General features: G+C 46.6%; 1 protein-coding gene across 8 annotated transcripts in view; it reads left to right on the forward strand.

Annotated features, from left to right (window-relative positions):
* The window catches only part of POU2F1 (POU class 2 homeobox 1), a 668,152-nt gene extending 645,091 nt beyond the window's left edge, over positions 1-23,061 (forward strand). For all 8 annotated transcript variants that reach the window (XM_085621115.1, XM_085621114.1, XM_085621116.1 and 5 more), the window contains one exon: positions 22,493-23,061. In XM_085621115.1, the coding sequence (XP_085477241.1) occupies positions 22,493-22,797 (305 nt within the window). In that variant the 3' untranslated portion in view covers positions 22,798-23,061. The remainder of the gene's footprint in view (positions 1-22,492) is intronic.
* Positions 23,062-25,987: the final 2,926 nt, after the last annotated feature.

Here is a 25,987-nt window from a genome sequence, read left to right on the forward strand (position 1 = left end):
ACTGACTGTGTGCAACAAATGCTTTACACTGTCCTCTGATACTGCCTTACTGCTCGACCAAGCTACCACTTTAGAGAGTAAGGTTATATCTAACTTTAGCCTTTGCCAAACCTCTGGGGACTGTGGACTCTGTGCACACTGTATCTATTTGGGAAGAGTATATACAGAGCCACTTTCCTACAAGGGGCAACTACCCTTAGACTCACTAGTGGTATCTAACACTAGGAAACACGCCAACTCTCAAACCTCCGGTGACGCACCACCTCCGGACAAACAATCGAAGTTGCTAGATGCCTCTGGCAAGAGAGTCGCTGCTCAAGCAGCTAATACTGGCACATAGCAGCATTTCCTGCTAGGTATGATAGGGCTCACTATGACCGACTAGAGACCCTATTACAACATTTGCCTGATCAATACAAAACCCAGACAAATGATTTAATCCAGGAGGGCAAATTAATAACCAACGCATCAATTAAGTGTGCCCTTGATGCAGCTGACACAGCCTCTAGATCTGTTAACACTAGTGTGCTACTCAAACGACATGCCTGGTTACGCATTTCAGGGTTTAAACAGGAGGTTCAATCAACTATCCTCAACCAGCCGTTCAATCAGGAACAACTTTTTGGACCGGCTGTAGACACCATTCTAGAGAAGATGAAAAAGGACATGGAGACTGCTAAATCCATGGGAGCCTTACAGTCTCAATCTACACGTGGTTCCTTTCGTCGCTCCTTCTAGAAGGGAGCATCCAAAAACATTGCAACATTGCCTCCTCTTCCTATAAAAACATCACTCAAACATCCCCCAATAGAGGATATTTTAGAGGCTGATACAGGGCAAACAAGAACAGAGGGTGAGGCCGAAGTAGCAACAACACTCGTACCTCCCCCACTACTAAACAGTGACTTCCCTCCGCTCCCTCCAGACCATTCCACTCCGGTCGGGGGAGACTCTCACAGTTCATCACAACAGACAAGTGGGTAAGACAAATTTTCCAGTATGGTTACTGCCTGGAACTCTCAGCAACCCCACCCAACATTCCACCCAAACAGCGTCCAATGTCCATAGAACACCTTACGCTCTTGAAACAAGAGGTTCTCTCACTGCCTCAAAAGCACGCAATAGAACCAGTTCCCTTACAGCATCAAGGAACAGGCGTTTATTCACTGTATTTCCTAATCCCCAAAAAGGACAGGACCCTAAGGCCAATACTCAACCTCAGACCCCTCAATCTCTATATACAGTCCGATCATTTTCATATGATCACTCTTCAACAGGTTCTCCCACTGCTATAACAAGGTGACTTCTTTGCCACACTAGATCTCAAGGACGCCTACTTCCACATTCCCATACACCCTAAGTATCTAAGGTTCATAGTGGACGGACAACACTATCAGTTTAAAGTCCTTCCATTCGGGGTGACCACCACACCCAGAGTGTTCACAAAGTGCCTTGCGGTAGTAGCAGCACACTTGAGAAGACAACAAATCCATGGCTTCCCATATCTCGACTACTGGCTGATAAAAGCCAAGTCATTAAACCAGTGCATTCAACACACTCATCAAACTATTTAACCGCTACACGACTTGGGATTCACACTAAATTACCCCAAGTCAAATATCCAGCCCTCCCACATACATCAGTATCTAAGGGCCACAGTAGACGCCTCCAAAGCTCTGGCATATCCCAGTCCAGCCAGGATAGCCAGTCTGCTAGCCCTAAGCAGCAAATTTCAACCGCACCACTCCCTCCCAGCAAGGGTATTCACGCAACTGATAGGAATGATGGCCTCTTGCATCTTTATCGTACCTCATGCAAGACTTCAGATGTGCCCCTAACAGGAATGCCTAGCACGTCAGTGGAACCAGGCTCAAGGACAACTTACAGATCTGGTGTTGGTGGACAGCCGCACACATCGCTCTCTGCAGTGGTGGAACCTATCCAAAGGGCGGCCGTTTCTCGAGCTGGTTCCGCAGATAGTGCTAACAGCAGACGCATCACTCACAGGTTGAGGAGCCCATCTCCTAAACCATACAATTCAAGGAAAATGGACCACTCAACAGAAAGTGCTCCATATCAATCACCTAGAATTACTGGCAATATTTCTAGCTTTAAAATCATTCCAAGTACATCTACAAAACAAGACTGTCCTAATCCGGACGGACAACTTGACTGCCATGTACTACATTCAGAAACAAGGAGGCACGCATTCTCTGCAGCTGTCCCAGCTTGCACAAAACATTTGGGGATGGGCCATTCCACAAAATATATACCTACTGGCAGAACATCTTCCAAGTATTCACAATCAGGTTGCGGATCTGCTAAGTCGACAGACACAGCAGTTACACGAATGGGAACATCATCCTCAAGTTCTCCAACCTTTTTTCCAGATATGGGGTCAACCAGACATAGATCTGTTCGCCACACACGCAAACGCAAAATGCCCAACCTTTGCTGCCATGTTCCCACACCCATTGTCCAAAGGCAATGCGATATGGATGAACTGGTCAGGCAGATTTGCTTATGCTTTTCCGCCACTCCCACTGATTCCCCTAGTGGTATGCAAGCTCAGACAACAGTCTATCTACTGCAAACATAATAAAATTGATCCACTGGATGCTTCCATCCAGGACATCATTTGCTATTTGCTACACTTACAAAGATGTAATCTAGCATATTCATCCGTACGATTACATCTAGCAGCTCTTGCTGCTTATTTACAAAACGGACAACATTTATCATTATTTGGAGTACCTGCAATTAAAGCCTGTATGGAGGGACTTAAAAGAATAATTCCTCCCAGACTGCCACCCTCTCCGGTGTGGAATTTAAACATTGTTCTTACCAAGCTCATGGGTCCCCCATTTGAACCTCTACATAAATGTGAACTTCAGTTCCTCATATGGAAAGTTGCTTTCCTTGTCGCAATTACCTCTCAGGAGGGTAAGTGAGATCCAGGCTTTAACCATACAAGAACCTTTCTTCCAAATACATCATAACAAAGTGGTTCTCAGAACAAATCCAAAAATCCTTCCCTTAGTCATCTCTGCTTTTCACCTTAATCAATCAGTTGAGTTACCAGTGCTTTTCCAAAACCCAGACTCTGTGGCAGAGGGAGCTCTTCATACACTAGACGTCAGAAGAGCACTACTTTATTACATTGACAGGACTAAACCCTTTTGCAAAACAACTGTTCGTAGCCTTTTCCCCACCTCATAAAGATAACCCTATCTCTAAAGCTGGGATCGCGAGGTGGATAGTAAAATGCATTCAAATATGCTACCAAAAGGCTAAACGTACATTGACAATTCCCCCTAGAGCGCATTTAACACGCAAACTAGGGGCTTCTATGGCATTCTTAGGGAACATTCCCTTAGATGACATATGCAAAGCAGCAACATGGTCTACACCAAACACGTTCACCAAACACTATTGTGTTGACGTGCAGGCAAAGCAACAAGCTTCTGTAGGCCAGGCTGTCCTTAAAACATTGTTTCAAACCACTACAACAGATACAGGTGACCATCGCTAAGGGGGACACTGCTGTACAGTCTATGCACAGTGTACAATCTGCAGCTCATATGCCTCGAACGGAAAATGCTATTTACCAGTATGCATCTGTTCTTGGCATGTAGAGTTGCAGAGTTGTACACGCCCACCCGCCTCCCCCGGAACCTGTATCTGTTCAAGTATTATCTTAATTAGATACATTCACATGGACATCTTACTTCTTACTGACTCCATCATTTCCCATCATGGCGAAAAACAATCAGAGGATGGAGTCGATGCCCATGCGCACTATCGTCCAAGGGAGGAGTCACCTACCTCGTGACTACAAAGACTCTTCCAAGACAGCAATAAAGTGCAAGCATCCGAGCCCAACACCAGATGGCGATCTATGCACAGTGTACAACTCTGCAGCTCTACATGCCAAGAACAGATGCATACTGGTAAGTAGCATTTTCCTTTTCCTACTTGGCTGATTTCCACCCATTAAGTAGGGGGACGGGCCTTCTTACTGTCTATGTCAATGGTATTAAAAAAGACGAGGTTCCAGTACCTCTGCCATTCTCCAAACCCATGATTCAGTTTCTGATTAACATATAAGATAGGACCAGGAAAATTAGTGGCCCTGCACTATACAATGCACTTTCTGAACATCAGCATCACCACCTGCCTGCTTCAGTCTCATGTACAAAGCTAGAAAGAGGATTTGGGCTCACTTTTCCACTGTAAAAATAAATAAATTATTCTTAATTTGTTTGAGTCAAATGGTTTTCAGTTGAATGTTCATTTAATCGGATTTCATTTTGTTGGTAATCAGTTTCTGATGGATAATTCTAACCACAGTTTCCTCACCTTGTGAATCTTATTAGGTGCCAGACTAGATTTGGAAACCCTTGTAATAGCTCCCGTGATACTTTCGGCTTCCATTGTGATTGTCCCACCTCCGGACATGAAAACATTAAGCTGCACAAAGGCACCTCCCTTGCGTGCTGATGGGAGGGTCACCTTTTCTCATGCCTGTAAAAAGGGATCGAAAGCTCTGCTTCCACACATTTTGTGTTTTCACCGAAGTTCTCCAAATTGTGAGTTTTGACCTTCTGAAGGGCTGTTAGCCCCTGAGGACGACAGGGTTAAAATTGTGTTGCACATGCTTACAGCAGGTGCCGGTGACGTACTGGCATGATGTCTGTTTAAAATGCCTCCGCATCAGACATCACACCACGTTATGCAACAGATGCTCCCTGATGCCCCTAAATGCAATCAGGGACCGGGAGGTCAAGCTCTACTTCATGGATCCCCCCACCACCGTCGGAGAAGCAGCACAGGAAATATAGGTACGATTTCAGCCGCTGCAGTGAGGAGTCTCACGGTCAGTATTCCAAAAACCAAACTTTTGTGTCCAACCCAGATTTAATACCTAATCTGTAGCCGAGGGTTCTGAGTTCTACCGGCCACAGGTGGCTCAGGGAGACAATTGAGGCCTTCAAGGGGGCCATGCTTCAGGTAGGGTGTCTAAAATCAGCACCTCCCTCACCCTGAGCTTTTTCCCTGTATTCCCCTATCACCAACTCTAGCCCCCATCGATAATCACAGGGACCACGGCCAGACTTCCAACTCCTAGTCAGCTGACTGCAGGCGAGGATCAAAGCCATATCTAAAAACCTATCAGTAACTTTCCTAGCCGCCATTCGGTCATGGAGGCCTAGAAAGCACAGTTCGGGACTAAGGCAAAATTCGTATCCATGAAGGCAGTCGATTGATGCAGTTAGCCAATGGCCCACCTTAAGTTCCCCTCATACAACAAGTCCGGGGAAGCGGTAAACGACCACACCTAGGTATCGAACCGTGTCTCACTCCCATCACAATGTCAGAGCCATGGGAATGGACTGCGCTTCGGGACAAGAGGTAAACACAAGATTTATCTCAATTGACCTTCAGTCCTGAATGGGCACTGAACACTGACAACGCCGCCACCGCTTCCCCGAGATCGCTATCTCTCCCCTTCAGAAATAATGGCATATCATCTGTGTACAAAGAGGTATGTGTAATCAGATGTAATGCACAAACCCTGGTGATGAGGGCCCTGGCGGACCGTGTAATCAAATGGTTTCATACTTAACGCCAGTCTCTTGGCTGAGACACAATTTGGTTTTAGAAGGGGCCACGGGACAGAAACCGCCCTTATTAAGGCGGCAGATGAAATCAGAGCCACCCGAGACCAAGGTGGATCAGCAGTCCTGATACTGTTGGATCTATCAGCGGCATTTGACACGGTCGACCATACCACTCTGATCGACCGTGTCTCAAATATAGGTGTCAAACTTAAAGCAAAGGAGCTATTGGTCTCCTTTTTATCCAACCGCACTCAGCTGGTGAGTCTCGGCGAATTTAACTCTCCCCCATTTACCCTCCCTTGTGGAGTGCCACAAGGATCATCCTTGAGTCCGACACTATTTAATATCTATGTGTCGGACCTGGCCAAGGTAATTAAAACCCATGGGATGAGGCTGACATCCTACGCCGACGACACACAGCTAGTACTTACAATTAACAATGACGGAGAAGCAATTGCAGCCAACTTTCAGACTGGCATGCTCGCCATCAGTTCCTGGATGGCTAAGAACTGCTTAAAACTAAACTCCGACAAAACGGAGGTCGTGATCTTCGGCAACCTACATCCAGCATGGTCCCCTACCTGGTGGCCGACCACTTTAGGACCTCCACCCCATCCTGTACCTAAAGCGAGAAACCTAGGGGTCATATTTGACGACAAACTAACCTTCTCAGCCCATGTAAACGCCATCGTCTCATCATCTTTTTACACTCTCAAAATGATCAAAAAACTTTTACCGTTCCTCCCCCCAAATGCAGGAAAAACCCTGGTCAGCACGCTTGTAATGGCAAAAATTGACTACTGCAATGGCCTGCTCATGAATGCCCATCAAAAGATTACCAACAAATTACAGATGGTGCAGAACGCCGCCGCCAGATTAATAACAGGCACTCCCAAACGCAACTCAATTTCCCCGGTGGTTCGGAGTCTGCACTGGCTTCCGATAACAAGCCGCATCCAATTTAAGGCCCTCTGCATTGCCTTCAAGGCCATCCACAATATTGGACCAGACTTTCTAAAAAAAAAAAGCCTTCTGTGCCCATGTGCCTAACCGAACCCTACGCTCCTCCTCCGCCAACATGCTGAGGGTTCCCCGCACTTACAAGGCATCCTGGGGTGACAAGATATTCACCATTGCCACTTCCAAACTGTGGAACTCCCTCCCCTGTCGCATTAAAACTTGCCCAACGCTACCTGCCTTCAGGAAACTAATAAAAACCTGGCTTTTCAACCAATGAGCACCCCACGAAACCTCTACTTTTTGCAGTCCGCAGCGCCGAGACGCCCTCGGGTATTTGCGCGCTTTATAAATCGCTTAAATTAAATAAATAAATAACGCAAAGAACGGGTGACAAGAGGCAGCCCTGCGAAGTGCCCGGTTCCACCGCAGAGGCCTCAGAGATCTAGTACCCTGTATGGATTATAGCTAAGAGGTTAGTGTAGAGATGTTTTGTTCATTTGACAAAGGGCAAGCCCATACCCATGCTAAACAGAGTAGGGTAGAGAAGCTTCCAGCGGGGCGAATCAAAAGCCTTCCTAGTAGCCACAGAGAAAAGTGCTTCTAGTGGCAGCTGCTTCTGATGGTCTAATGCCAGTAATATCTGCAGAATGTTAGGCATAGTGCACTGCGTAGGAATAAAGCCAGTCTTGTCAGGATGGACTAGAAAAGAGGGTCTTTATCCTCCTTTGGAAACAATACAATAGCCGCCTCTCGCAGCAAGGGTGGAAGCTGGCTATGTTGGTGAGGATCATTGAAAGCGCCTCAAGCCTAGGGACGAGGTTCGAAGCTAATGCTGCATAAAATTCAATTGGTAAACCACCATGGGTAGGCAACTTACCCATTAGCATTTCCTTAATTGCCCCCCACAGCTGCTGTTCTGTAATATCTACACCTAGTTGATATGCCATTGCCGGCTCAAGAGACCCCGGAGAAGCATACAGAATATCCACTTTAATGCTTGCCGCCCCCGAGGAATACAGATCTCGCTAGTGTTGCAGGAACACCTCTTTGATCTCCACCTGTGTAAATACATCTTGCCTCGAGGAATCGCACATTTGAAGAACAGTGTGCCCAACCAACCCCGACTTCTGCAAAAGGCATGTAAGCATCTGGCCTGATTTATCACACTGCCCCTGGCCATGTATGCCTTATAATCGAAGGTGCTCAACCAATTCAGTAGCTTCTCCGGCGGGCGATCTCTTCTATCTATAGTCCCTTCCGGCCAAGAAGAAAGAGCTTGTAACACCGCCGCCTGCTGCTGGAGTTCCGAAAGTAACTGGACGCGTACCCCCACTCTGCTGGAAATGCCCCCAGGTCACCACCTTCATTGTCTACCACTCCACCCCCACTGACGAGGCTGAGCCAGCATTATCATCCCAGTACTGAGAGCTGTGATCCCTAATAAAACCCAGAAAGCCTGGTCATCCAGTAATGCCAGATAGAAGCGAGAGGTAGGCACACTAGGTCTAGTTGACAACCATTGGAACATGCCCAGCACAGGTACATGATCAGAGTTCTATTTTCCCTAAATACTCTACCTTCATCACCCTGCCATAGCGTGTCCTGCCGAACCTCCAAATCATGTGAGCCAGAGCAGTACAAGTATGCACAAATACATATCGCCACATCCTCGTATGCTCCATCGCCAGCAAGCAAACAAAAACATAACAAAACATAATACAATACACCAAGAAATCCCTGAGCACCCCTCAAGGACTGCCACATACAACCATATTATCCAAGCAGCACACTACACAGGCCCCAATTAGAAGCCAACTAAGGGCCGAAAGGCCAACTAGATCTATAACAGAAGACTATACGTGGGGAAGGAGCTGTCAGCAAAAGGTGAAGGACCAACACAAGAAATATAACCGGTCTACAAGACGTTTTCCGCAAGTCCCTCCTGCCCACCCACCCACCCCTCCAGACCACCAAGACCGGAATAAAGAATTCAACCATAAGCAAGCAGTCATATAACTAATCTGCCTTCATAACACGGTACAGGAACAACGCTAAACATCCATGGAGTGTCCAGGCAGGCACCTCAAACCAAATAGTCTACTTACCCCTGAGTAACCTCTGGCAAAGTGTTTTAAAGACCAGTGATAGAATCCTCGAAGTCCAAAGCGGAGACAGCAGTTTCAGCCATCCACAACTGCTCCAGTGCCGCTTGTGTCTTAGTAGGGCGAGTCGTCCCCCTGCGGCGTTAATGTTGGTGCCTGGGACGCAAATAAATCAATCAATCAAGGAATTGTCAAGCGAGCTACTCACCTGTGAGGTCTCAAAGCACTACGGTGGGGGGATAAGCTGCTCCGTTCAGTCGAAGAGCCAGGTCTTGAGGGTCTTCCTGAAGATGTTCAGAGAGGGGGTGCTCATGTCGATCCGGAGCTGGTTCCTGGTCTTGGCTGCGATGTAGGAGAAGACTTTCCACCCATTCGGGCTCTGCGGATGTGCAGGGTTTTGGCGAGGTCGGTGGATCGGAGGTTTCTCTTGGGTACTTGGAAGTAGATTCTCTCGTTGAGATATTGGGGTCTGGTGTTGTGGAGGCATTTGAAGGCGTGGGTGAGTGTCTTGAAGGTTACCCTCTTCTCGATGGGGAGCCAGTGGAGGTTTCACAGGTGTTGGGTGATGTGTTCATGTCGAGGGATGCAGAGGACGATTCTGGCTGCGGTGTTCTGTATGGTCTGGAGTTTGCGGAGCAGAGACTTGTTGATTCCGGCGTAGGGGGGGTTTCTGTAGTCCAGTCAGCTGGTTATGAGTGCGTTTGTGACAATCCTTCTTGATTTGGGGGGATTCATTTGAAGGTCTTGCGAAGGATGCGGAGGGTGTTGAAGCAGGTGGAGGCGACCACGTTGATCTGTCGGGTCATAGAGAGGGAGGAGTCGAGTACAATGCTGGGTGTGGTCCAGTGGGGTGGGGGGCTTCTGAGGGCGGTAAGCCACCAGGTATTGTCCTATACAGTGGGAGAGGGCCCGAGGATGAGGACCTCTGTCTTCTCAGAGTTGAGCTTCAGGCAGCTGCTGCTCATCCAGGATGCGACGTCCTTCATTCCTTCCTGGAAGCTGAGTTTGGTGTTGTTGGGATCCTTGGTGATGGAGAAGATGAGCTGGGTGTCGTTGGCGTAGGAGACTATGTTTAGACCGTGCTGTCTGACGATGGTGGTGAGGGGGGCCATGTAGATATTGAAGAGAATTGGGCTGAGTGACTATTCTTGGGGTACTCCGCAGTTGATCTCTGTGGGTTCAGAGAGGAAGGGTGGCAGTCTGATTCTTTGGGTTTTGCTGGTGAGGAAGGAGTATAGCCATTTGAGGGCGGTTCCCTGTGTGCCGTCTTTGTGGAGTCTTGTGGCGAGTGTGCGGTGGCAGACTGTGTCGAAGGCTGCTGAGAGGTCGAGTAGGATCACGGCCACGGTGTGGCCTTGGTCAAGGAGAGTGCGGATGCCATCTGTGACTGCAAGCAGAGTGGTCTCCGTGCTGTGGTTGCTGCAGAATCCAGATTGGGAGGGATCGAGGAGTTCTCGTAGATGAATTTCGTTAGTTGGGCGTTGACGGTCTTCTGGTGATTTTGGCCGTGATGAGGAGGGAGATGGGTCGGTAGTTCTTGAGGTCCGAAGGGTCTGCCGAGGGCTTCTTGAGCAGGGGCTTGACTTCTGTGCGTTTCCAGTCATCGGGGAAGGTGCCGGTTTCGAAGTTGGTGTTGATGGTGCGTCGTAGTTCCAGTGCGATGGTGGCTCTGTGGAAGATGTGTGGAGGGCAGGGGGCCGTGGGTGCTCCTGAGTGAATGCCTTTCATGGTTGATTCGGTGTCTTCGGTGGTGGCTGGGGTCCTGCCGGAGATGGTGGGTTGGCTGGTGTTGTTGGAGGGGGGAGTGGTTTCGGAGTCCGGTGTCTGTTCGTTGAAGTTGTCATAGAGGGACTTGATTTTTAGATGGAAGTAGGAGCTGAGCTTGTTGCAGACGTCCTGGGAGGGGGTGATGTCTGTGGCCTCGCTGGGGGTTTTTGGTGAATTCTTGGATGATGCTGAAGAGTTCCTTCGAGTTGCTGGAGTTGACGGTTATCTTGCACTGGATGAAGATTAGTTTGGTTGATCTGATGAGTTGGTTGTATTCTGTCATGGCATTCTTGTTTGTGGTGCGGTCTTCCGAAGTTCTGCTGTTTCGCCATTTCTTCTCGAAACGTCTGCAGGTGCGTTTCTTAGAGGTTGGCGGTGAACCAGGTGGCCTTTCTGGGGTGCTGTCAGGGTTGCGAAAGGGGCGAGTTCGTCCGTGCAGTTGGCAATCCAGCTGTGTGGTTCTTTGGCTGTGAGGTTTGCGTCAGTCTAGGTGGAGGGGTCATCGCAGTTGAGGGTGGAGTTGAGGTGCTCTGCAGGGCATTATGGCTGAGGCAGCTCGATACATACCATGCCCTTGTCAAAGAGTTCAATCCAGTCCCATGCCACAGATAAAGTAGTGAAGAAATGCACCTTGTCCGCAGGCTGGAATCGCAGCCAGGCCAGGAAAAGCAGGCCCATTACCTGCAGCTTGAACCTGTAGAGTAAAATCAGGATAGAGAGATACCTTAGAATTGTCCACCGCAAAGAGGCTGTGTGCACAGTCCTTCTGCTGGAGAGGATCCCGGAAGTGTAAGAGGTGGGCTTCTACTGGACGCAGCCAGGCCCCAGAGCGAGGCCACCATACCGGCACTTTATGCGCACGCTCCAATGCATAGTATCTGGAGAGGCCATCGGAAGCAACTACCTCCTAAAGCCAGGCCTCAAAGTAAGCCAGCAGTGAGTCCCCCCTCAGCATGCTCTGGTAGCTCCACAATACAAACGTTATTACGCCGGGCCCGCCCCTCCTGATAATCCAAGCGCATGGCCAGGCATTGAGTCTGCACCTCCAGAGCTGTGATGCCATGGTCTGCTCACTGAGCGGCTGGCGTCAGGGTCTGTATCGTCTTCTCCAGGGCAGTGACCCTCTCTAAGATCATCCTTGAATCCTCACGAATAAGGCCCAGCTCCACTCAAATGGAGTCAATTTTGCCTTCTAACTTTTCCCCAGAAGCATTGATGGTGACTAAAAGTTTGTCAAACAGGTACGCCAAATCTTCCCAGCTAGTGCCCTGCTTTCTTCCCCGCTAAGAGGTGCTCTTGGCAGCATCATTCTTAGTGTGTTGAGTGTGGCTCATGCTGGCATGAAGTGGGGGAGGCAGAATCGGGCTGCCAGAAATCCCAGCTACTCCCCCAGTGGTGCAAGGGGAGGTGCGCCAACAAGGGACAAAAGCCACTGGACAAGGTGCAGAGGAGCCTGGAATGTCAGGCCACTAGTCCAGGAATAGGGTGGGGAGTAGGGCGTCCTGCGATAGCCTCTCCCCCAAGTCCAATCAGGCCGTACAAAAGGGAGAGAAGACCGTCAGGCTATGGCAAAATCACAGAAGCCAATATAGCAGGCTCCTCCCCCTTGAGTAAATGGCAGCTTTTGAGTCCCAACATGCCACTCCCAACTCACCTACGCGTCCAGAGGAGGAGGAGCAGGAGGGGAATCAACAAAGGGCCAGTGTTTAGGGGCCCAGAGGTATTAGTCTACATCATGCCCTGCAATGGACAACTACCAGTCGTCCTCAGATGATGTCACGGGGGCCGATGGACTGGCGGACCCCAGCAGAGCAAGATGAATGAAGGGGCACCAGCTTCATGAGGGCTGCGGGCAAATGTGAATGCGGCCACCGCAGACAAACCATGGCTACCTTGTAGAATTTTACTACAGCACTGGGTCGCAGGGGCCCACAGGCATGCAGACCCCCACTATAAGAAATTCAAAAGAGGGCACCAGCCCCACGAAGCTCACTGCTGCGGCCAGAATCTAGTGCTTCTGGTGCACTCCAAGTAAGGCCTCCAATTTGAAATCTGCCAGAGCTGTAGTGTTGTAGTCCCCAAAGCAACAGTCTTTCACTCCCGATTACGTCCAGGCTCTCCCCTGGGATCCCAGACACCTCATGAAGTCTCCCCCATTGGAGCAGGAAGGAAACTGCTGCTCGTAATGGCTGGGGAATCGCGGGCAGGGAGGAGCTCCACCTTCCGTGTCCTCAAAGCATGGCAGCAGGCTCCTCATCCTTTAGTAGTCTACTAATACAGAAGTCAGAGCTGGAATTCCGGACGTCAAGGTTAGGATATTAGAAATGTCTGCCCAATGCCACATGATTTGTAACTCAAATATCCGCTTTAAAAGTATTTAAAAACTTGACCCAATTTTTCTCCAAACATCTGCTTATGAGCAGCATTTCTCTGGACCCTACTTTAGCTCCCTTGCTGCAGGCCCCGCCAATAGTTTCTTTATCGATGCCAGTTCTGGGTCCTTCCCTGGTGGCGCCCGTTCCAGCTCCTGCCTCTGATATAGAAACTTTATCTGCAAGAACTTGCTCAGTGTAGAGGGATACCATTGCAAATGCACTGTTTGAGAAATCTCCACTGTTGCTCTGTCTTGTGATCAGTATTTCCAGAGCATAGGTGCCAATTTGAAGTTTAGACGCTATTCAAGACCTTCAGCATAGTCCACATGAAATGTTTTGGAACCAAATAAGACACACACAATAACTGTTTTGTAGATAAATTAGACTACTGGACATTATTGAATTTAAGGTGCTCAGGTAAACTGTATATATTGCTCTTGGGACATCTGATAAAGATAGAGTGGTGGCTACCATAGTTCCTTTGTAACACCAAGGAGGGTGTAACTGTTGAACGTTATATTGGGCATGCACTTGAACTGCGCAAGTATACAACCAGCCACTGTTCTGTATGCTACCATGAAGGAGATTGCCTCTTTCGCTGTTTTGTTGCAAAGGGCAGCAGAGGTTCTATATTTAGAGCTAACCACTATGAAAGACTAATTTTATGGTTATTCTATTGGGCACTTGTTAAAAGGCAGTTTGCACGTTGCCATTGCCCTGCACCAGGCGACCCAGTTAGCAACACCCGATTCTGGAGAGTCTGGTGGTACATACGTCCACCAGAAAAATTATTCGCAGTGCCTTCCCTACTATGCTGCCAGACCGTGAATCCAAACACATAGAAACATTTGGGAAATTTATTTCTTCATCCACTGATTCGCCCTCAGATATGTGAATGCCAGCTGTCTTTTGGGTTTGTCGTCTTGTGCCCTTTGCGATTCCGAGGCACAACGTCTGCTGGCTTTTCCAGCCTATTTTGGAAAAAATTGTTATTCATTCTAGATTGGACAAGACTAACGGCTTAGGGCAAGCAATCGGACAGTAGTTTGGCCCTTGTGTGTCCCTTGAGTGTTCACAAAAGTGATGATAGTGGTCGCACCACACCTTCAGGTCTGGATAACAGTCTGTTCGAGGCATGTGTGCCTTCAGTGCTGGCACCATGCCGACCGCTTTGGTGCCGACTACATCTGCCTCTCCTCACTCTGATATTGATGGGGATTGGGTGGTACATATGACAGCCCTCGACAGGGTGACCCATGTGACTCCTGGGATGTAAATCTTACATCCTATCAGGAGCTTGTTGGTAGAGCGGCCCTTTATACAAAGACCTTGGAGGAGGGTTTCCTCCTTTAAACTCTATCCTCTACTCACCGCTCTACTCAATACCTCCTCATGCTTAAGGGCATGTTACGCCACATTCTTGACATCTTTAAGGACTCGGTCCAAGCCAGTGTCATAACACCCAGGGTTGATTAAAAAGTTTTTATATATATATATAATGCTTTCCCTACTGGCCATATTTATATTCACAGCAAAATCCCACTCGACTCCCTAGTAGTCACTACTGCTTGTAAAAGGGTCAACTCCTAGCCCAGTGAGAGTGCCCCCAGCTCCGGTAAAAGAGAACAAGTGCACAATGCCAGAGGCAAAAGGGTAGCAGCGCAATTTGCCAACTAGTTGGCTATTGATTGCCAATTCAGACGGCCTTCTCTCGCAGTATGGCTGTGCCCACTGGGACAAAATGGAGGAGCTCCTCCCAGAGGAGCACAGGAAGAGGGGACATGAGATGGTATCTGAGGGATAGTAGATATCCAACACTACCATTTGCTGTTCCCTAGATGCTGCTGCCGGGGGGAGTTAATTCTAGCGTTTTTGAACAGACATGCCTGGCTTCGTATCTCTGGTTTTTAACCAGACTTTTAATAGCACTTGCTGAACATGCCCTTTGATGGTCAGCCCCTCTTTGGCCCACAAGTAGACCAAATGTTAGAAAAAATAGAAAAGGATACAGAGACAGCTAAAGCGATGGAAGCACTTCAGACATGTGCTCCTTGTGGCTCCTTTCGCTGCACATCCTATCGTGGAGGCTGAAAGACCACCTCCCCTGAAGCCTCCACGTCATAATAGGACACCAAGGGAGAGAATTATCTTCCCGGGGCACTTAGAGTCCTATGGGCACAATAATTCTAAAGGTAGAGGGAAAGGTGACTCCTCCAAAGGAGCTGCAACAGCCACCAAATACTGCCCTCCCCCCAGCACACACACCACCAGTTGGGGCTTCAAGGCTTTTTAACCCCATGGCAGTCTGTTACCTCAGACCAGTGGGTATTGGATATTGTCCAGCGTGGCTATTACCTAGCTCTCACTTCTACATCTTCAACCATTCCACCTCGCAAACACAAACTCTTTCCAGAACACCTGCAACTTCTCAAAGAAGAGATCCAAGTACTCCTTATCCAAGGGGCCCAAGAATTTGTCCCCTACCATCAGCAGAGTGCGGGAGTGTACTCCCCGTACTTCTTAATACCCTTAAAAAGACTGTTCCCTCAGACCTATTCTGGACCTCTGACCACTAATGGAATGCATCCCGTCAGAACACTTCCATATGGTTAGGCTCCAGGATGTTATTCCGCTTCTCCAGCAGGGTGACTTGATGACTGCCGTCGACCTGATGGACTCTTCTTTTCACGTACCGATACATCCAGCACTTCGCAGATATCGCAGGTTTGTGGTCAGCTAAAGTACTACCAATTCAAAATACTCCCCTGCGGGGTTAATACTGCACCTAGATTGTTCACCAAGTGCCTTGCGGTGGTAGCTGCACACCTGCCCTGAGAGAGCGTCCATGCCCTCCTTTATATGGACGACTTGCTGATTAAGAGTGCCACCTGCCAGCACTGTCGCAAGCACACACAAATCATAGACCTGCTTCACAGGTTAGGGTTTACCGTTAACATCAGAAAATCCTACAATTAACCCCTCCAGATCGAACCCTACTTGTGGGCCATTCCGGACATTGAGGTACACATTACCTATTCACACCTTGCTTGGATTTAGTCTTTTCAAGCACTGATCCCTCTTTTCCAGCCACATCACCAAGTCTTAGTCGGAACAGTCATGTGCCTCCTAGGCATGATGACCTCTTGAATTGTCATAGTACCCCATGCCAGTTTACACATGCGTCTGTTACAAAAATACCTAATGAAACAATGGTCTCAAGCTGGAGGGTCATTGGGATGATCTAGAGTTGATCAGCCGCCACACTTGTCGCTCTCTGCAGTGGTGGAACACCAACAACCTGGTGCAGGGGCGGCCTTTTTGCAACCCTGTTTCACAGAGGACCATCACAAACAGCGCCTCCCTTAAGGGATGGGGGCCCCATCTACAGGATCTGACTGTTCATGGTCGATGGGACCACACACAACAGGGTCTCCAGATCAACTACTTGGAACTTCTAGCCATTCATCTAGCATTGAAGGATTTCCTGCCTCACCTGATAGGCAGGGTTGTTCTTGTCCACACAGACAATATGACTGCTATGTGTTACATTCAGAAACTGGGTGCAACACGCTCTCCACAACTCTCACAGTTATCCCAGTGCATTTGGAGAGGGGCTCTCCAATTCATTTTCTGGCTGAGTACCTTCCAAGAATGCACAACGACTTTACTGACCTCCATAGCAGGATGCAGCAACATGTCCACGAGTGGTAACTCCACCCGCAGGTCATCCTCTGCTACTTTCCAGAAATAGCCCTGTTTGTTACCACAAAAAGCATCAAATACCCAAACTTCGCCTCCAAATTCCCACACCTACAGTCCATGGGCAATGCACTATGGATGAACTGGTTAGGGATGTTTGCATATGCTTTTCCACCTCTCCCTCTTCTGTTATGAGTACTGAGGCTTCGCCAGACTTCCCTCACACTCATCCTGGTGGCTTCACATGGGCTTGCCAGCCACGGTTCAAAACTCTGTTCAAACTGACTGGTTCTGTGCAAGAGGCTCCCCAACACATTGGGCTTTTCCCCACAGAACCATGGAGCAATCGGGCACCCAGAACCTGTGTCACTGAACCTTGTGATCTGGCTTCTAAAGTCATCGAATTTGGATCCCTCAACCTTCCTCCGGAATGCATGAGCATTTTTAAAGAAGCGCTTAGATCTACCACCCGGGGCTGCTATGCAGCGAAGTGGAAAAGATGTGTGTGCTACTGTCACTGAAAGCACATTGATCCTTTTGAAGCCACAGCGCAGGACATTGTTACCTACTACATCTGCAGGTTTCTGGTCTAGCCTTCACCTCCATCCTTCTACATTTGGCTGCTATGGCCACCTACCTTCATTATAGTCAATAAATCTCTCTTCAGGATTCCAGTCATTAAAGCTTTCATGGAGGGTCTGAAAAGGATTACTCCTCCTCAGGTTCCACTGGTCCCGGCATGGATTCTCAACATTGTACTTGGAAGACTCATGGGCCCTCTCTTTTGAGCCTCTCCTTTCCTGCCTCTTTCAGGTTCTTTCTTGGAAGGTGGACATTCGTTGTTGCTATCATTTCACTCAGGCGTGTTACAGGCATTAACTGTGGAAGAACCCTTAAGAGATAGGGTTGTTCTTCGTACCAATCCCAAATTTATCCATTAGGTGGTCTCTCCTTTTCACCTCAATCATTGTATTGAACTTCCTGTGTATTTACCACCCCCTGATTCTTTGGCAGAATGGTCTGTCCATACTTTGAATGTAAAGCTAGCCCTCATTTACTACATTGACGGAATTAAACCCTTTAGAAAGACACAGCAACTTAGTTGCTTTCTCCAAACCACGCAAAGGTAAGTTTCTGTTCAAGTCCGACATTGCTAAATTGATCATCAAATGCATCCAAACATGCAATGCCCACTCCACTTGAAGATAGAAGCCTATAAAAGCCCAGTAGCTGATATTTGCAAAACAGATGCTTGGTCCACACCACACACTTTCACAAAGCATTATTTTGTGGCTGTAGTAGCACGCCAACAAGGTATGTAGGTCGAGCAGTACTTTGTGCACTCTTTCAATCTACTGCAACACACACAGGCTAGCCACCGCTTTTTTATGAGGACTGTTGTACAGTCTATGCACAATATGTGTATCTACAACCACACATGCCTGAAATGGAGAATGTTACTTACCCTGTGAGCATCTGTTTGTTGCATGTAGTGCTGTAGATTCACCTGCTAACACCCTCCACCCTAGATGCCCGTGACTGTAGCAATCTCCTTTGCTATCTTCTTTTGCATGCACATCTCTCTATACTTCACTTCCCATTCCATCCTCACCCGCAGTGGGGTAAAACTTAGATTAACAGTAGAACTGATGATGTGCATTACCAGCAAGAGGAGTCGTCACCGCCTTGTGACTCAAAAGACTTCTTCGAAGATAAACAACTTGCACACATGCGGGCCCAACACTAGATGTCAGGAGTATGCACAGCATTTGAATGTACAGCTCTACTATGCCACTCACAGATTCTTACATGGTAACCATTTCCTTCTCACTGCAGTCACTTCTGTGTGTCATATCAAGGAGCCGATTAGTTCTAAACGTGGATTCCCACGAGCCCAAACACCAGCGGCCCACCTCATGCAGGTCTGTCATCTGCATCTATTTCCTACAGTCGTGGCACAGTTTGAACCCTGTATTCTTCGATGGAGACATTGTTCCCAAGCACACTAGAAAAGATTTTGGAAGAAATTTGTCAACCGACTAAAAAGAGCGGAGTTTCAGGTCTTGGTACGAAGAAGCGGAAAGAGTCACGCAAGAAACCTATGGTGTCCTTATGTCCATCTCTGACCCGTCACTTGTAGGTTTGAGCTACGTCAACATATAGTTGCTGGGATACCACATAGCTGCAGATGGGAGTACTGCTAGAAAAACTTCAGATCCAGTCTGATGCCTAGGGAATATTCTAACGGTGAGGAATCTGCAGTCCAATAGAATATCTACCTCGGAGAGCATTGCCAAAGGTAAGTAACTTGTTCGTCAGATCAACAGCTGGATTCTCCATTCTTTCCTGACAAGCTGGTCTGTCACGCTTCCCCTGTGTTTTTCTTTGCCTTGTCTTAAAGAGGAAGAGAGACTACTTCGTTTGGCCCCACGTTGTGCACTTCCCTTTTAAAATAAGACTATGTAGTACTGTGTCGTTGATCGCATGTTTGATAGGTTTGCTGATGCAAAAGATGGTCCAGAAAGAGACCTTATCTAAATGGATTGTCCTTTGCATAAAACTGTGCCACAAAGGATGCTCATGATGGTCTAGGAGGTCATTTCACAAGGGTGAAGGCCATGACTAGAGCTTTGGTTGAGGGCATTCTGATTTTGGACATTTGCTAAGGTAACACTTGGGCATCTGTACAGGCACTACTGCATCCATTCACAAGCCAAGGAGGGCACCTTTTTGCCTGCTCAGCACTGCTGAATTTCCTGGTGTGAAGTCTAGTCCTCCAACTCACCTCCTTGGAGGGCATATTGCTTCTGTGTGGATTCATACGGTGAGGAATCTTTGGTTAAAAGTATCTGTCAGAAGAATAAGTTACTAATGATCCTTCTAGTGTATAGTTTAATTGCAGGTTCCTCACCATCCAGCTGCCTCCCTGTTCTGCAGAGCGGATGTTAGTGAGTTGATAAGGGCCCAGGTTAGTTTCAAAGACTATGAATTGAAATTAAATCGGTCAGTTATGCTCCACATCCGTCTCAAGAGGATGTGAAAAATAAGACTTAACAGATGGTCATGTGCAGGGTTGGCACCTTTATGCAGCTACATGTTGTCCTGTCCAGAGGCAGGGCAGAGTCATCACAGACGCTAATGGCCACCTGTTGACATGCTGGAGCTATTGTGAAACTTTCATGATCCAGTTTGATACCTGAAGGGACAAGAATCTGTGGTTGAATCCACTAGAAAGCCCCTTACTGAAGGCAAGTCATTTACTCATCTAGAATGAGATTGTTTGAACAGTATAAATAGTGAACATTGCCAGCACATGTTTTGCAGTTTCAGTACCGCTTCCAGAGAATAAATATTATGATGTGGTCCTAGGCAAATATAGGCATTGTTTCTAAGGAAAAGTATGTATGTTTAACTCTGGGATTATAGTCTGTAGGAAGGTAAGTGGTTAGGTCTTCCTTACAGGCAGCCTTTAGCTGGCTATTGTCAAAATACCTCGTGTGGACTATACCAAAAACCTACAGTGGGTTTGGAGCTAGCCTACTGATCGTCATATGTTGGCTTTCTTCTCCCTCACTTTTGTTTGCTTCTCATTTGATGCATTTCCCTTCCCTTCTTGTGTTTGTCCCTCTTCTGGAGCTTTCTTCCGTATTGCCCTTTTGATTGGACTATTTGTATCCAGGGAATTACTTATTTCTTTTAGCATTGAGTCATGGGTTTTCACTCTTTCTACCTTGTGCTGTTTGTACTCTCTCAAATCCTGCCCCGTGCACTTCGTATTGCTTCTCCCTCCCCATTCCAGCTTATCTCTTGCTTTTCTGGCCCATCTTTGTCCTGCTCAAGTTGTTCGCTTTTTTCCTTTGTTTGTTTCTCTTACGTTTTTATTATTTATTTATTTGCTTTTCCTTCCTTTTCTTGTGTTTGTTCCTCCACTGGTGCCTTCTTCTTTATCACGCATTCTCTTTTTCTTTCAGAATTCAAAGCATATGTTTTCACGCTTTCTACCTCGTGCTGTTTCCCCTCTCTCTAATCCTGCCTGGTGAACTTAATATTCCCCCTCCCCCAGCCCCCCTCCAATCAAGCTCATCTCCTTCTTTTCTGGTCCATCTCTGTCCCGCTCAAGTTGCTTGCTTTTTTCCTTTGTTTGTTTCTCTTACTGTTTTAGTATTTATTTTATTTGCTTTTTCTTCAAAGCTAAATTTTAAGTTGAGTAAATGTGCATCGTTAACAAAACTTTAAAATTATTTAGCTGTGAGAGACTAGTACATTCGAGTTCAAAAACGGTGGGTCTTGAAGACAAATGTAGCTGAAGAGATTTCTGTTTATAAAGAAAGAAACGGGTGAAAAGTAATGAAAAATGAAGCTGTAAAATACGTTCTACGCTGAAAAAAACGATTTGGAGACCATTATTCCAAACTCACTAGAGAGAAGGGCAAACAAGATCGATAATGTTATGTCTAGTAACTGCATCACTTTAACACCTAAGCATCAAATAAAAAATAAATAATGTCTGTGTTCGCTGCTTTCGTGGATGGTGCTCAGATAGTGAGGTTGAGTCGATATTTCAGTACATATCCCGTCCATTGAGGCCTATAAACTCTTGTAGGAAAATCCACAAACGTCCCTTTTCAGTGTCTCACAGCACCAAAAAGGATCTTCCTTATAGTTAGTCTTGTTGTCACCCTACCTTCTTAGACGGAACTGCATTTATGTGCTTCCTTTGCCGATGCTTATCCCACTTGACCAACATGAGACTCGTGGCAAGACTGCTTAACCTCTTCATTCCTACGAGGTCCTACGAGGACGCGGGACGGATGCTCTGCTGAAATACAAGTTGACTGCATCTATCATTCGTCGCAGAATGGTCGCCCATTAGAGAAGGAGCCAAAACCTTATGTGGGAAAATATTGTGCAGATTCTACACCGTTGATTAGATCCATCTAACGAACCGTGAAGGAAGCCTTTCTGGAAGTCCTGGTTTGCCTTCATTCCCTAGATGGAAATCTATCTAAATTCAGGATCCTACGCTTTTGTCAAAACAATTGGCTGCTTTTGTACTCCGCATGGTGGAAACTGGAGCTGCCAGCAGCTGAAAGCAGTGTTGAATGCCTACTGTTCAAAGCTCCTTATATGGCTCCACTTGCCTTACTTTCTTTCATTTGTTTTTTTAAAAAGAATTCAGTCAAAATGATATTCACACCTACTTGCATATACTCGCTGAATAAAGGCCGATTATCTTTTATTTAAATGAGAATGCAAAACGAAATCCTGGTAATATTGCCTACAGATAAGTGTTTAAAAACCGAAAAAGTGTTGTCGATTCAAAGTGTGTTTCCAGATTTTGCATGTGTGAGACTGTGTAGTGTCATTTTTTCGCTTGCTGATTTTCCTTCTACTGTGATAGACCGTTTCCCCTGTTGTTTTACCCTGCCGAAGGTCTAAAGGTTATTGCTTCAAAGACTTGTTACACTATTACAGATATTGTTCCCACTCCCTCGCCCCCCCCCCTCCCCCCCCCGAGTGTTGCTAAACTGTACACTCCGAGCATGAATGCTTTGCTAAAGTCAAGTAGTTGGTCTTTATAAGTGCGAGTAATTTGGCTCTATATCTAGTTTCCTCTTATCAGTTTGGGTCCTTAGTTTTCTTCCAGAAAAATTACTTACTTGTCTCACACACCAGTATTTTGCCTCTACAATGTCACAATACTTTTGTGGGAATGTTACCATGTTGATTCCAAGAATCACTCATTTCACGACCCCCTCTGTTGTCATTTTTATGCCCACTGAATATTGACTGTGCACAAAGCTTAGGCTTTGCCATGGTGCAAAGGGGATTTTTATATCTACTTAATGAATTTTTTAAAAAAGTTACTGATTTTTATTTTGTGACATTTCAGTTTGTGTTTTAGTCTAAGATAATTCTGTGCGACGTTGGCAGCTGCTCAATGATGTCCCCTTTTGCCTCCTTTTAGCTCTTGCATCCAGTGGATCTCTCCCAATCACATCAATTGATGCGTCTGGGAATCTGGTTTTTACTAACGCTGGAGGGACTTCCAACATCGTGACTGGTCCACTGTTCTTGAGCCCCCAGAACCTTTCTCTGCTCACCAGCAACCCTGTCAGCCTGGTCTCTGCAGCAACCGCAGGGGTCACTGGAACAGTCACCAGCCTACATGCCACCTCCGCCTCAGCAGAGTCCATCCAGAACTCGCTCTTTACTATGGCCTCTCTCAGCGGGGCGACTTCAACCACCACGACTGCCTCCAAGGCGCAGTGAGAGGACCATCCAGCCCGCTTCAGGCCGCCGTGTAATCAGCTGCCAGCTGGTTAATAACTGAAAATGTGATTCTCTGACTCTCACCCTGTTGGAAGGGTCAAGGAAGAGAGAGCAAGAGGAAAGGAAGACTAAAACTAACACAAAGACCGGAACGATGGATGAACAATTGCCTAATTTTATAACAAACATTCTCCTTTCAGGATCTCTTCACTGACGGGAGAACTTTCTAACCAAAAATGTAAAAAAGGAAAAAATACCAAAAAATACCCCAAAAAGCGGAAGGACTACTTTTCATTTCCAGCATTCATAACGACACGTTTAAGGTTGGTAACCTAAATAGGAAAGGGACTTCGGTTAGGTCTAGAAATCTTTAATTTGTTGCTGTTTTTGTTTTAATGATCATTGTATAGGTCTGTTGTGCAGGCCTTTGTCATGCAAGGTGTTTATAATCAGATCCGTAGTATTGGGGTTCCTTTCATAACTGGTACAATTGAGGCAGGCCTGTATCACTGGTGTATCTTTTTACACACAACTGCATGTAAATATAATGAGTTGGATGCATATCTTTTTAATTCCAGATTGATTTGGTGGGCTTCCACCTGATGGAATTAAGTGGGTTTTCCTTTTCGTCCCCTGCTGAGGTCTTTGTTATTACTGTGTATTCCTCCGCTTCCCAGCTTTCTCTTTCATTTTAGAGGACTGGAGTGATTTGTGTTTTATCCCTTCATGGAAGCAGCTGAAAGGCAAGTGTGCCAAATACCTGAGTCATACCCATTTCACCCTCGCAGTGAGTGTTTAAAGACAGCGGCCTAATCATTGAACAGTGTTAGCAAGACTCATGTTTTCAGTGGTAATACCAAGCAAGAATCTCGTGATTTATAATGCAAATCCGTCATTTGATTCTAACAAAGGTATTTAAAGTTCTCCAATAAGCATCTGTTGCTTAGTTGGCATGTACTATAATTTACAATATGTCCCACATTTTCTGGGTTGAATACCACAACTAAGGTTGTTCTGTGGAACAACTAGGGTCAGTTTGCAGGATTATCCAGTGTCTGCTGCTTATTATTCATTAACTACTGCGCAGAGTTGCATGGTATTTCTGATCTGGTGGCACTCAGTCCAACCAACATTTTACTTAAGGCATAAGGTTGCTGTTCAGGGTCTCTTGAGTGGTCAATGTAATGAGATATGGATCAAAGAAAAGATAAGCAAATTTCAAAGGGTGTGTCTGAGGAAGAGTGCAGGTCCTAACTGTGACTCTAATGTGTGACACTAGGTATTTCCCAAAGTGTATATAAACCAAAACGTTCCAAAAGAGCTGGTGTTGGAGCTGCAGTGCAGCATGGCACTGTAGATTCGATAAATTGGGGTTTATTTCTGCTCCTCAAGCGGTAGATGGTTTGAAAGTAAGAGAGGGCTCTGATTTGCAGATGCGAGTGGCTCCTCACACACAAGCACTGTCTCTGGGGCTATCGGCCGTGTTGAAGAGCAAGTGTGTATATTGTTTTCACTTTTGGGTGTGGGGTAGAATCCGCTGCTGGCAGGGCTCTCCCTGATCTGCTCACCCTCTGTGTATGCTCAGGTACTTTGCACACAACCCCAAGGCGTTTTGCCTCTGCCTTCAGTTAGTGTTACTTGTAACTGTGAAGAATGGCAGTGGGCGCTTTTAATCCACCATTCCCATAAGCTGCTTCCAGTCACTAATGGCACAGGGAGCAGTCAAAGGTGTATTAAAATATATTTTCATGTCGTTGACATCCTTCTGTAGTATATGAACCAAAAATGTGGAGTGGGAAAGAATCCACATAGTTCACTGTGATGCAGTTCTGGAGAAAAAATAACCCTTGTCTGAGAAGGGCAGGGTGACTGCCAATCGGCCATGATCTCCTCGCTCAGCTGACTGACTGTTCAGTCCTGCAAACGTCCAAGAAGGATCCCTGAATGGACCCAAGAGTCTCTGTCGCTCGTGTGCTCACCCCTTTCCCACAGAGGGGGGCAGAGCTGCTGCAGTGATGCGAGATACCGTTCAGATGGATCCAAACTGCACTGATTTGGACCGGCTTGGTGGCAGAACACTTCCCCTGCTCGTCTTTTTCCTATTTAACTGTGTGCGCTTCTCCTTATGTCCCCTGATGTTTATTGTAATCTAGTGAACTGCAAGCAGGAAACTAACATGTCATTCAGCCTTGTGTGTATTTGTTATTTTGTATTTTTTAAACTAAGCTTGAACCAAAGTCAATTTCTAGCAAGCTGCTGTACTAATGGACTAGTTTGTACAAGTGCAGTTCAGACGCAGTGATGAGATAGATGCTACTGACAATTCTTTTCATTTGACTATATTTTGTTGATATTTTTGAAGTTGCTGCTTGTTTTAATCTGTGTTTTTTTTTTTTTTTTTGTATCGTTTTGGTAACTTGTATTAATTGTCCTTATGGACGGACTCTAACTTGATATATATTTTTGTCCTTATGGAAACGAGAATCTGTTTTGTAAATATGTAGGAGGCTGTATTGGTGCATGTTTATTTTAGCTGTCCTCCTGTGTCCCCTCGTGTGCCGTGGTTACAGATGCTCACGAGCAGCTGATGCCTGTACTACTTTAGTCATGCTTCGGACCGGTTGAGGGCTTTGAGGTTAGTTATGGATTATATACTGTAGAAATACATGGCACACCTCCTCTTCCTATCCCTCTTTTCCTCCCTGTCATTTCTGTAGCACTGTGGAAGATATCGAGGCTCTACTCACTTCGAAGCAGACTCTTTTCAAAACGAAGGGAGGAAAATGGTTCAAGTTTGCCTTTGCATTGATCTAGAGATCTTTGCGATATCTGCACCTGTTAAGAGGGGACAGGGCATAGGAAGTATTGGTTCATGTATCAAATATGGGTCAAAGTAATCATGCCCCCCCTACCCCCTCACGATCTATACAAAGAATGATTTGATGCAGCAATCCATTCCATTGATCTTTTTCATTCTGTCTCTCGGGGATGGGCCTGTGAGCCTAAAGCGCCATATCACTCTACTCTGTTGAAAAGGAGATGCCTTGTTTTGTCCAAGGGTGGATATTTAGTATTGTAGTGGGCGGAAGTGAGTGCTGGCATGTTTTTCTGGAACACTAATTTAGTTACAATATTTATTTATTGAAATATCTTTATTACTGCTGAGCTTTTGTGTACACCCAACAGCACT

Source organism: Triturus cristatus, chromosome 8 (genome assembly GCF_964204655.1).
Source record: "Triturus cristatus chromosome 8, aTriCri1.1, whole genome shotgun sequence".
Taxonomy (NCBI): Eukaryota; Metazoa; Chordata; class Amphibia; order Caudata; family Salamandridae; genus Triturus; species Triturus cristatus.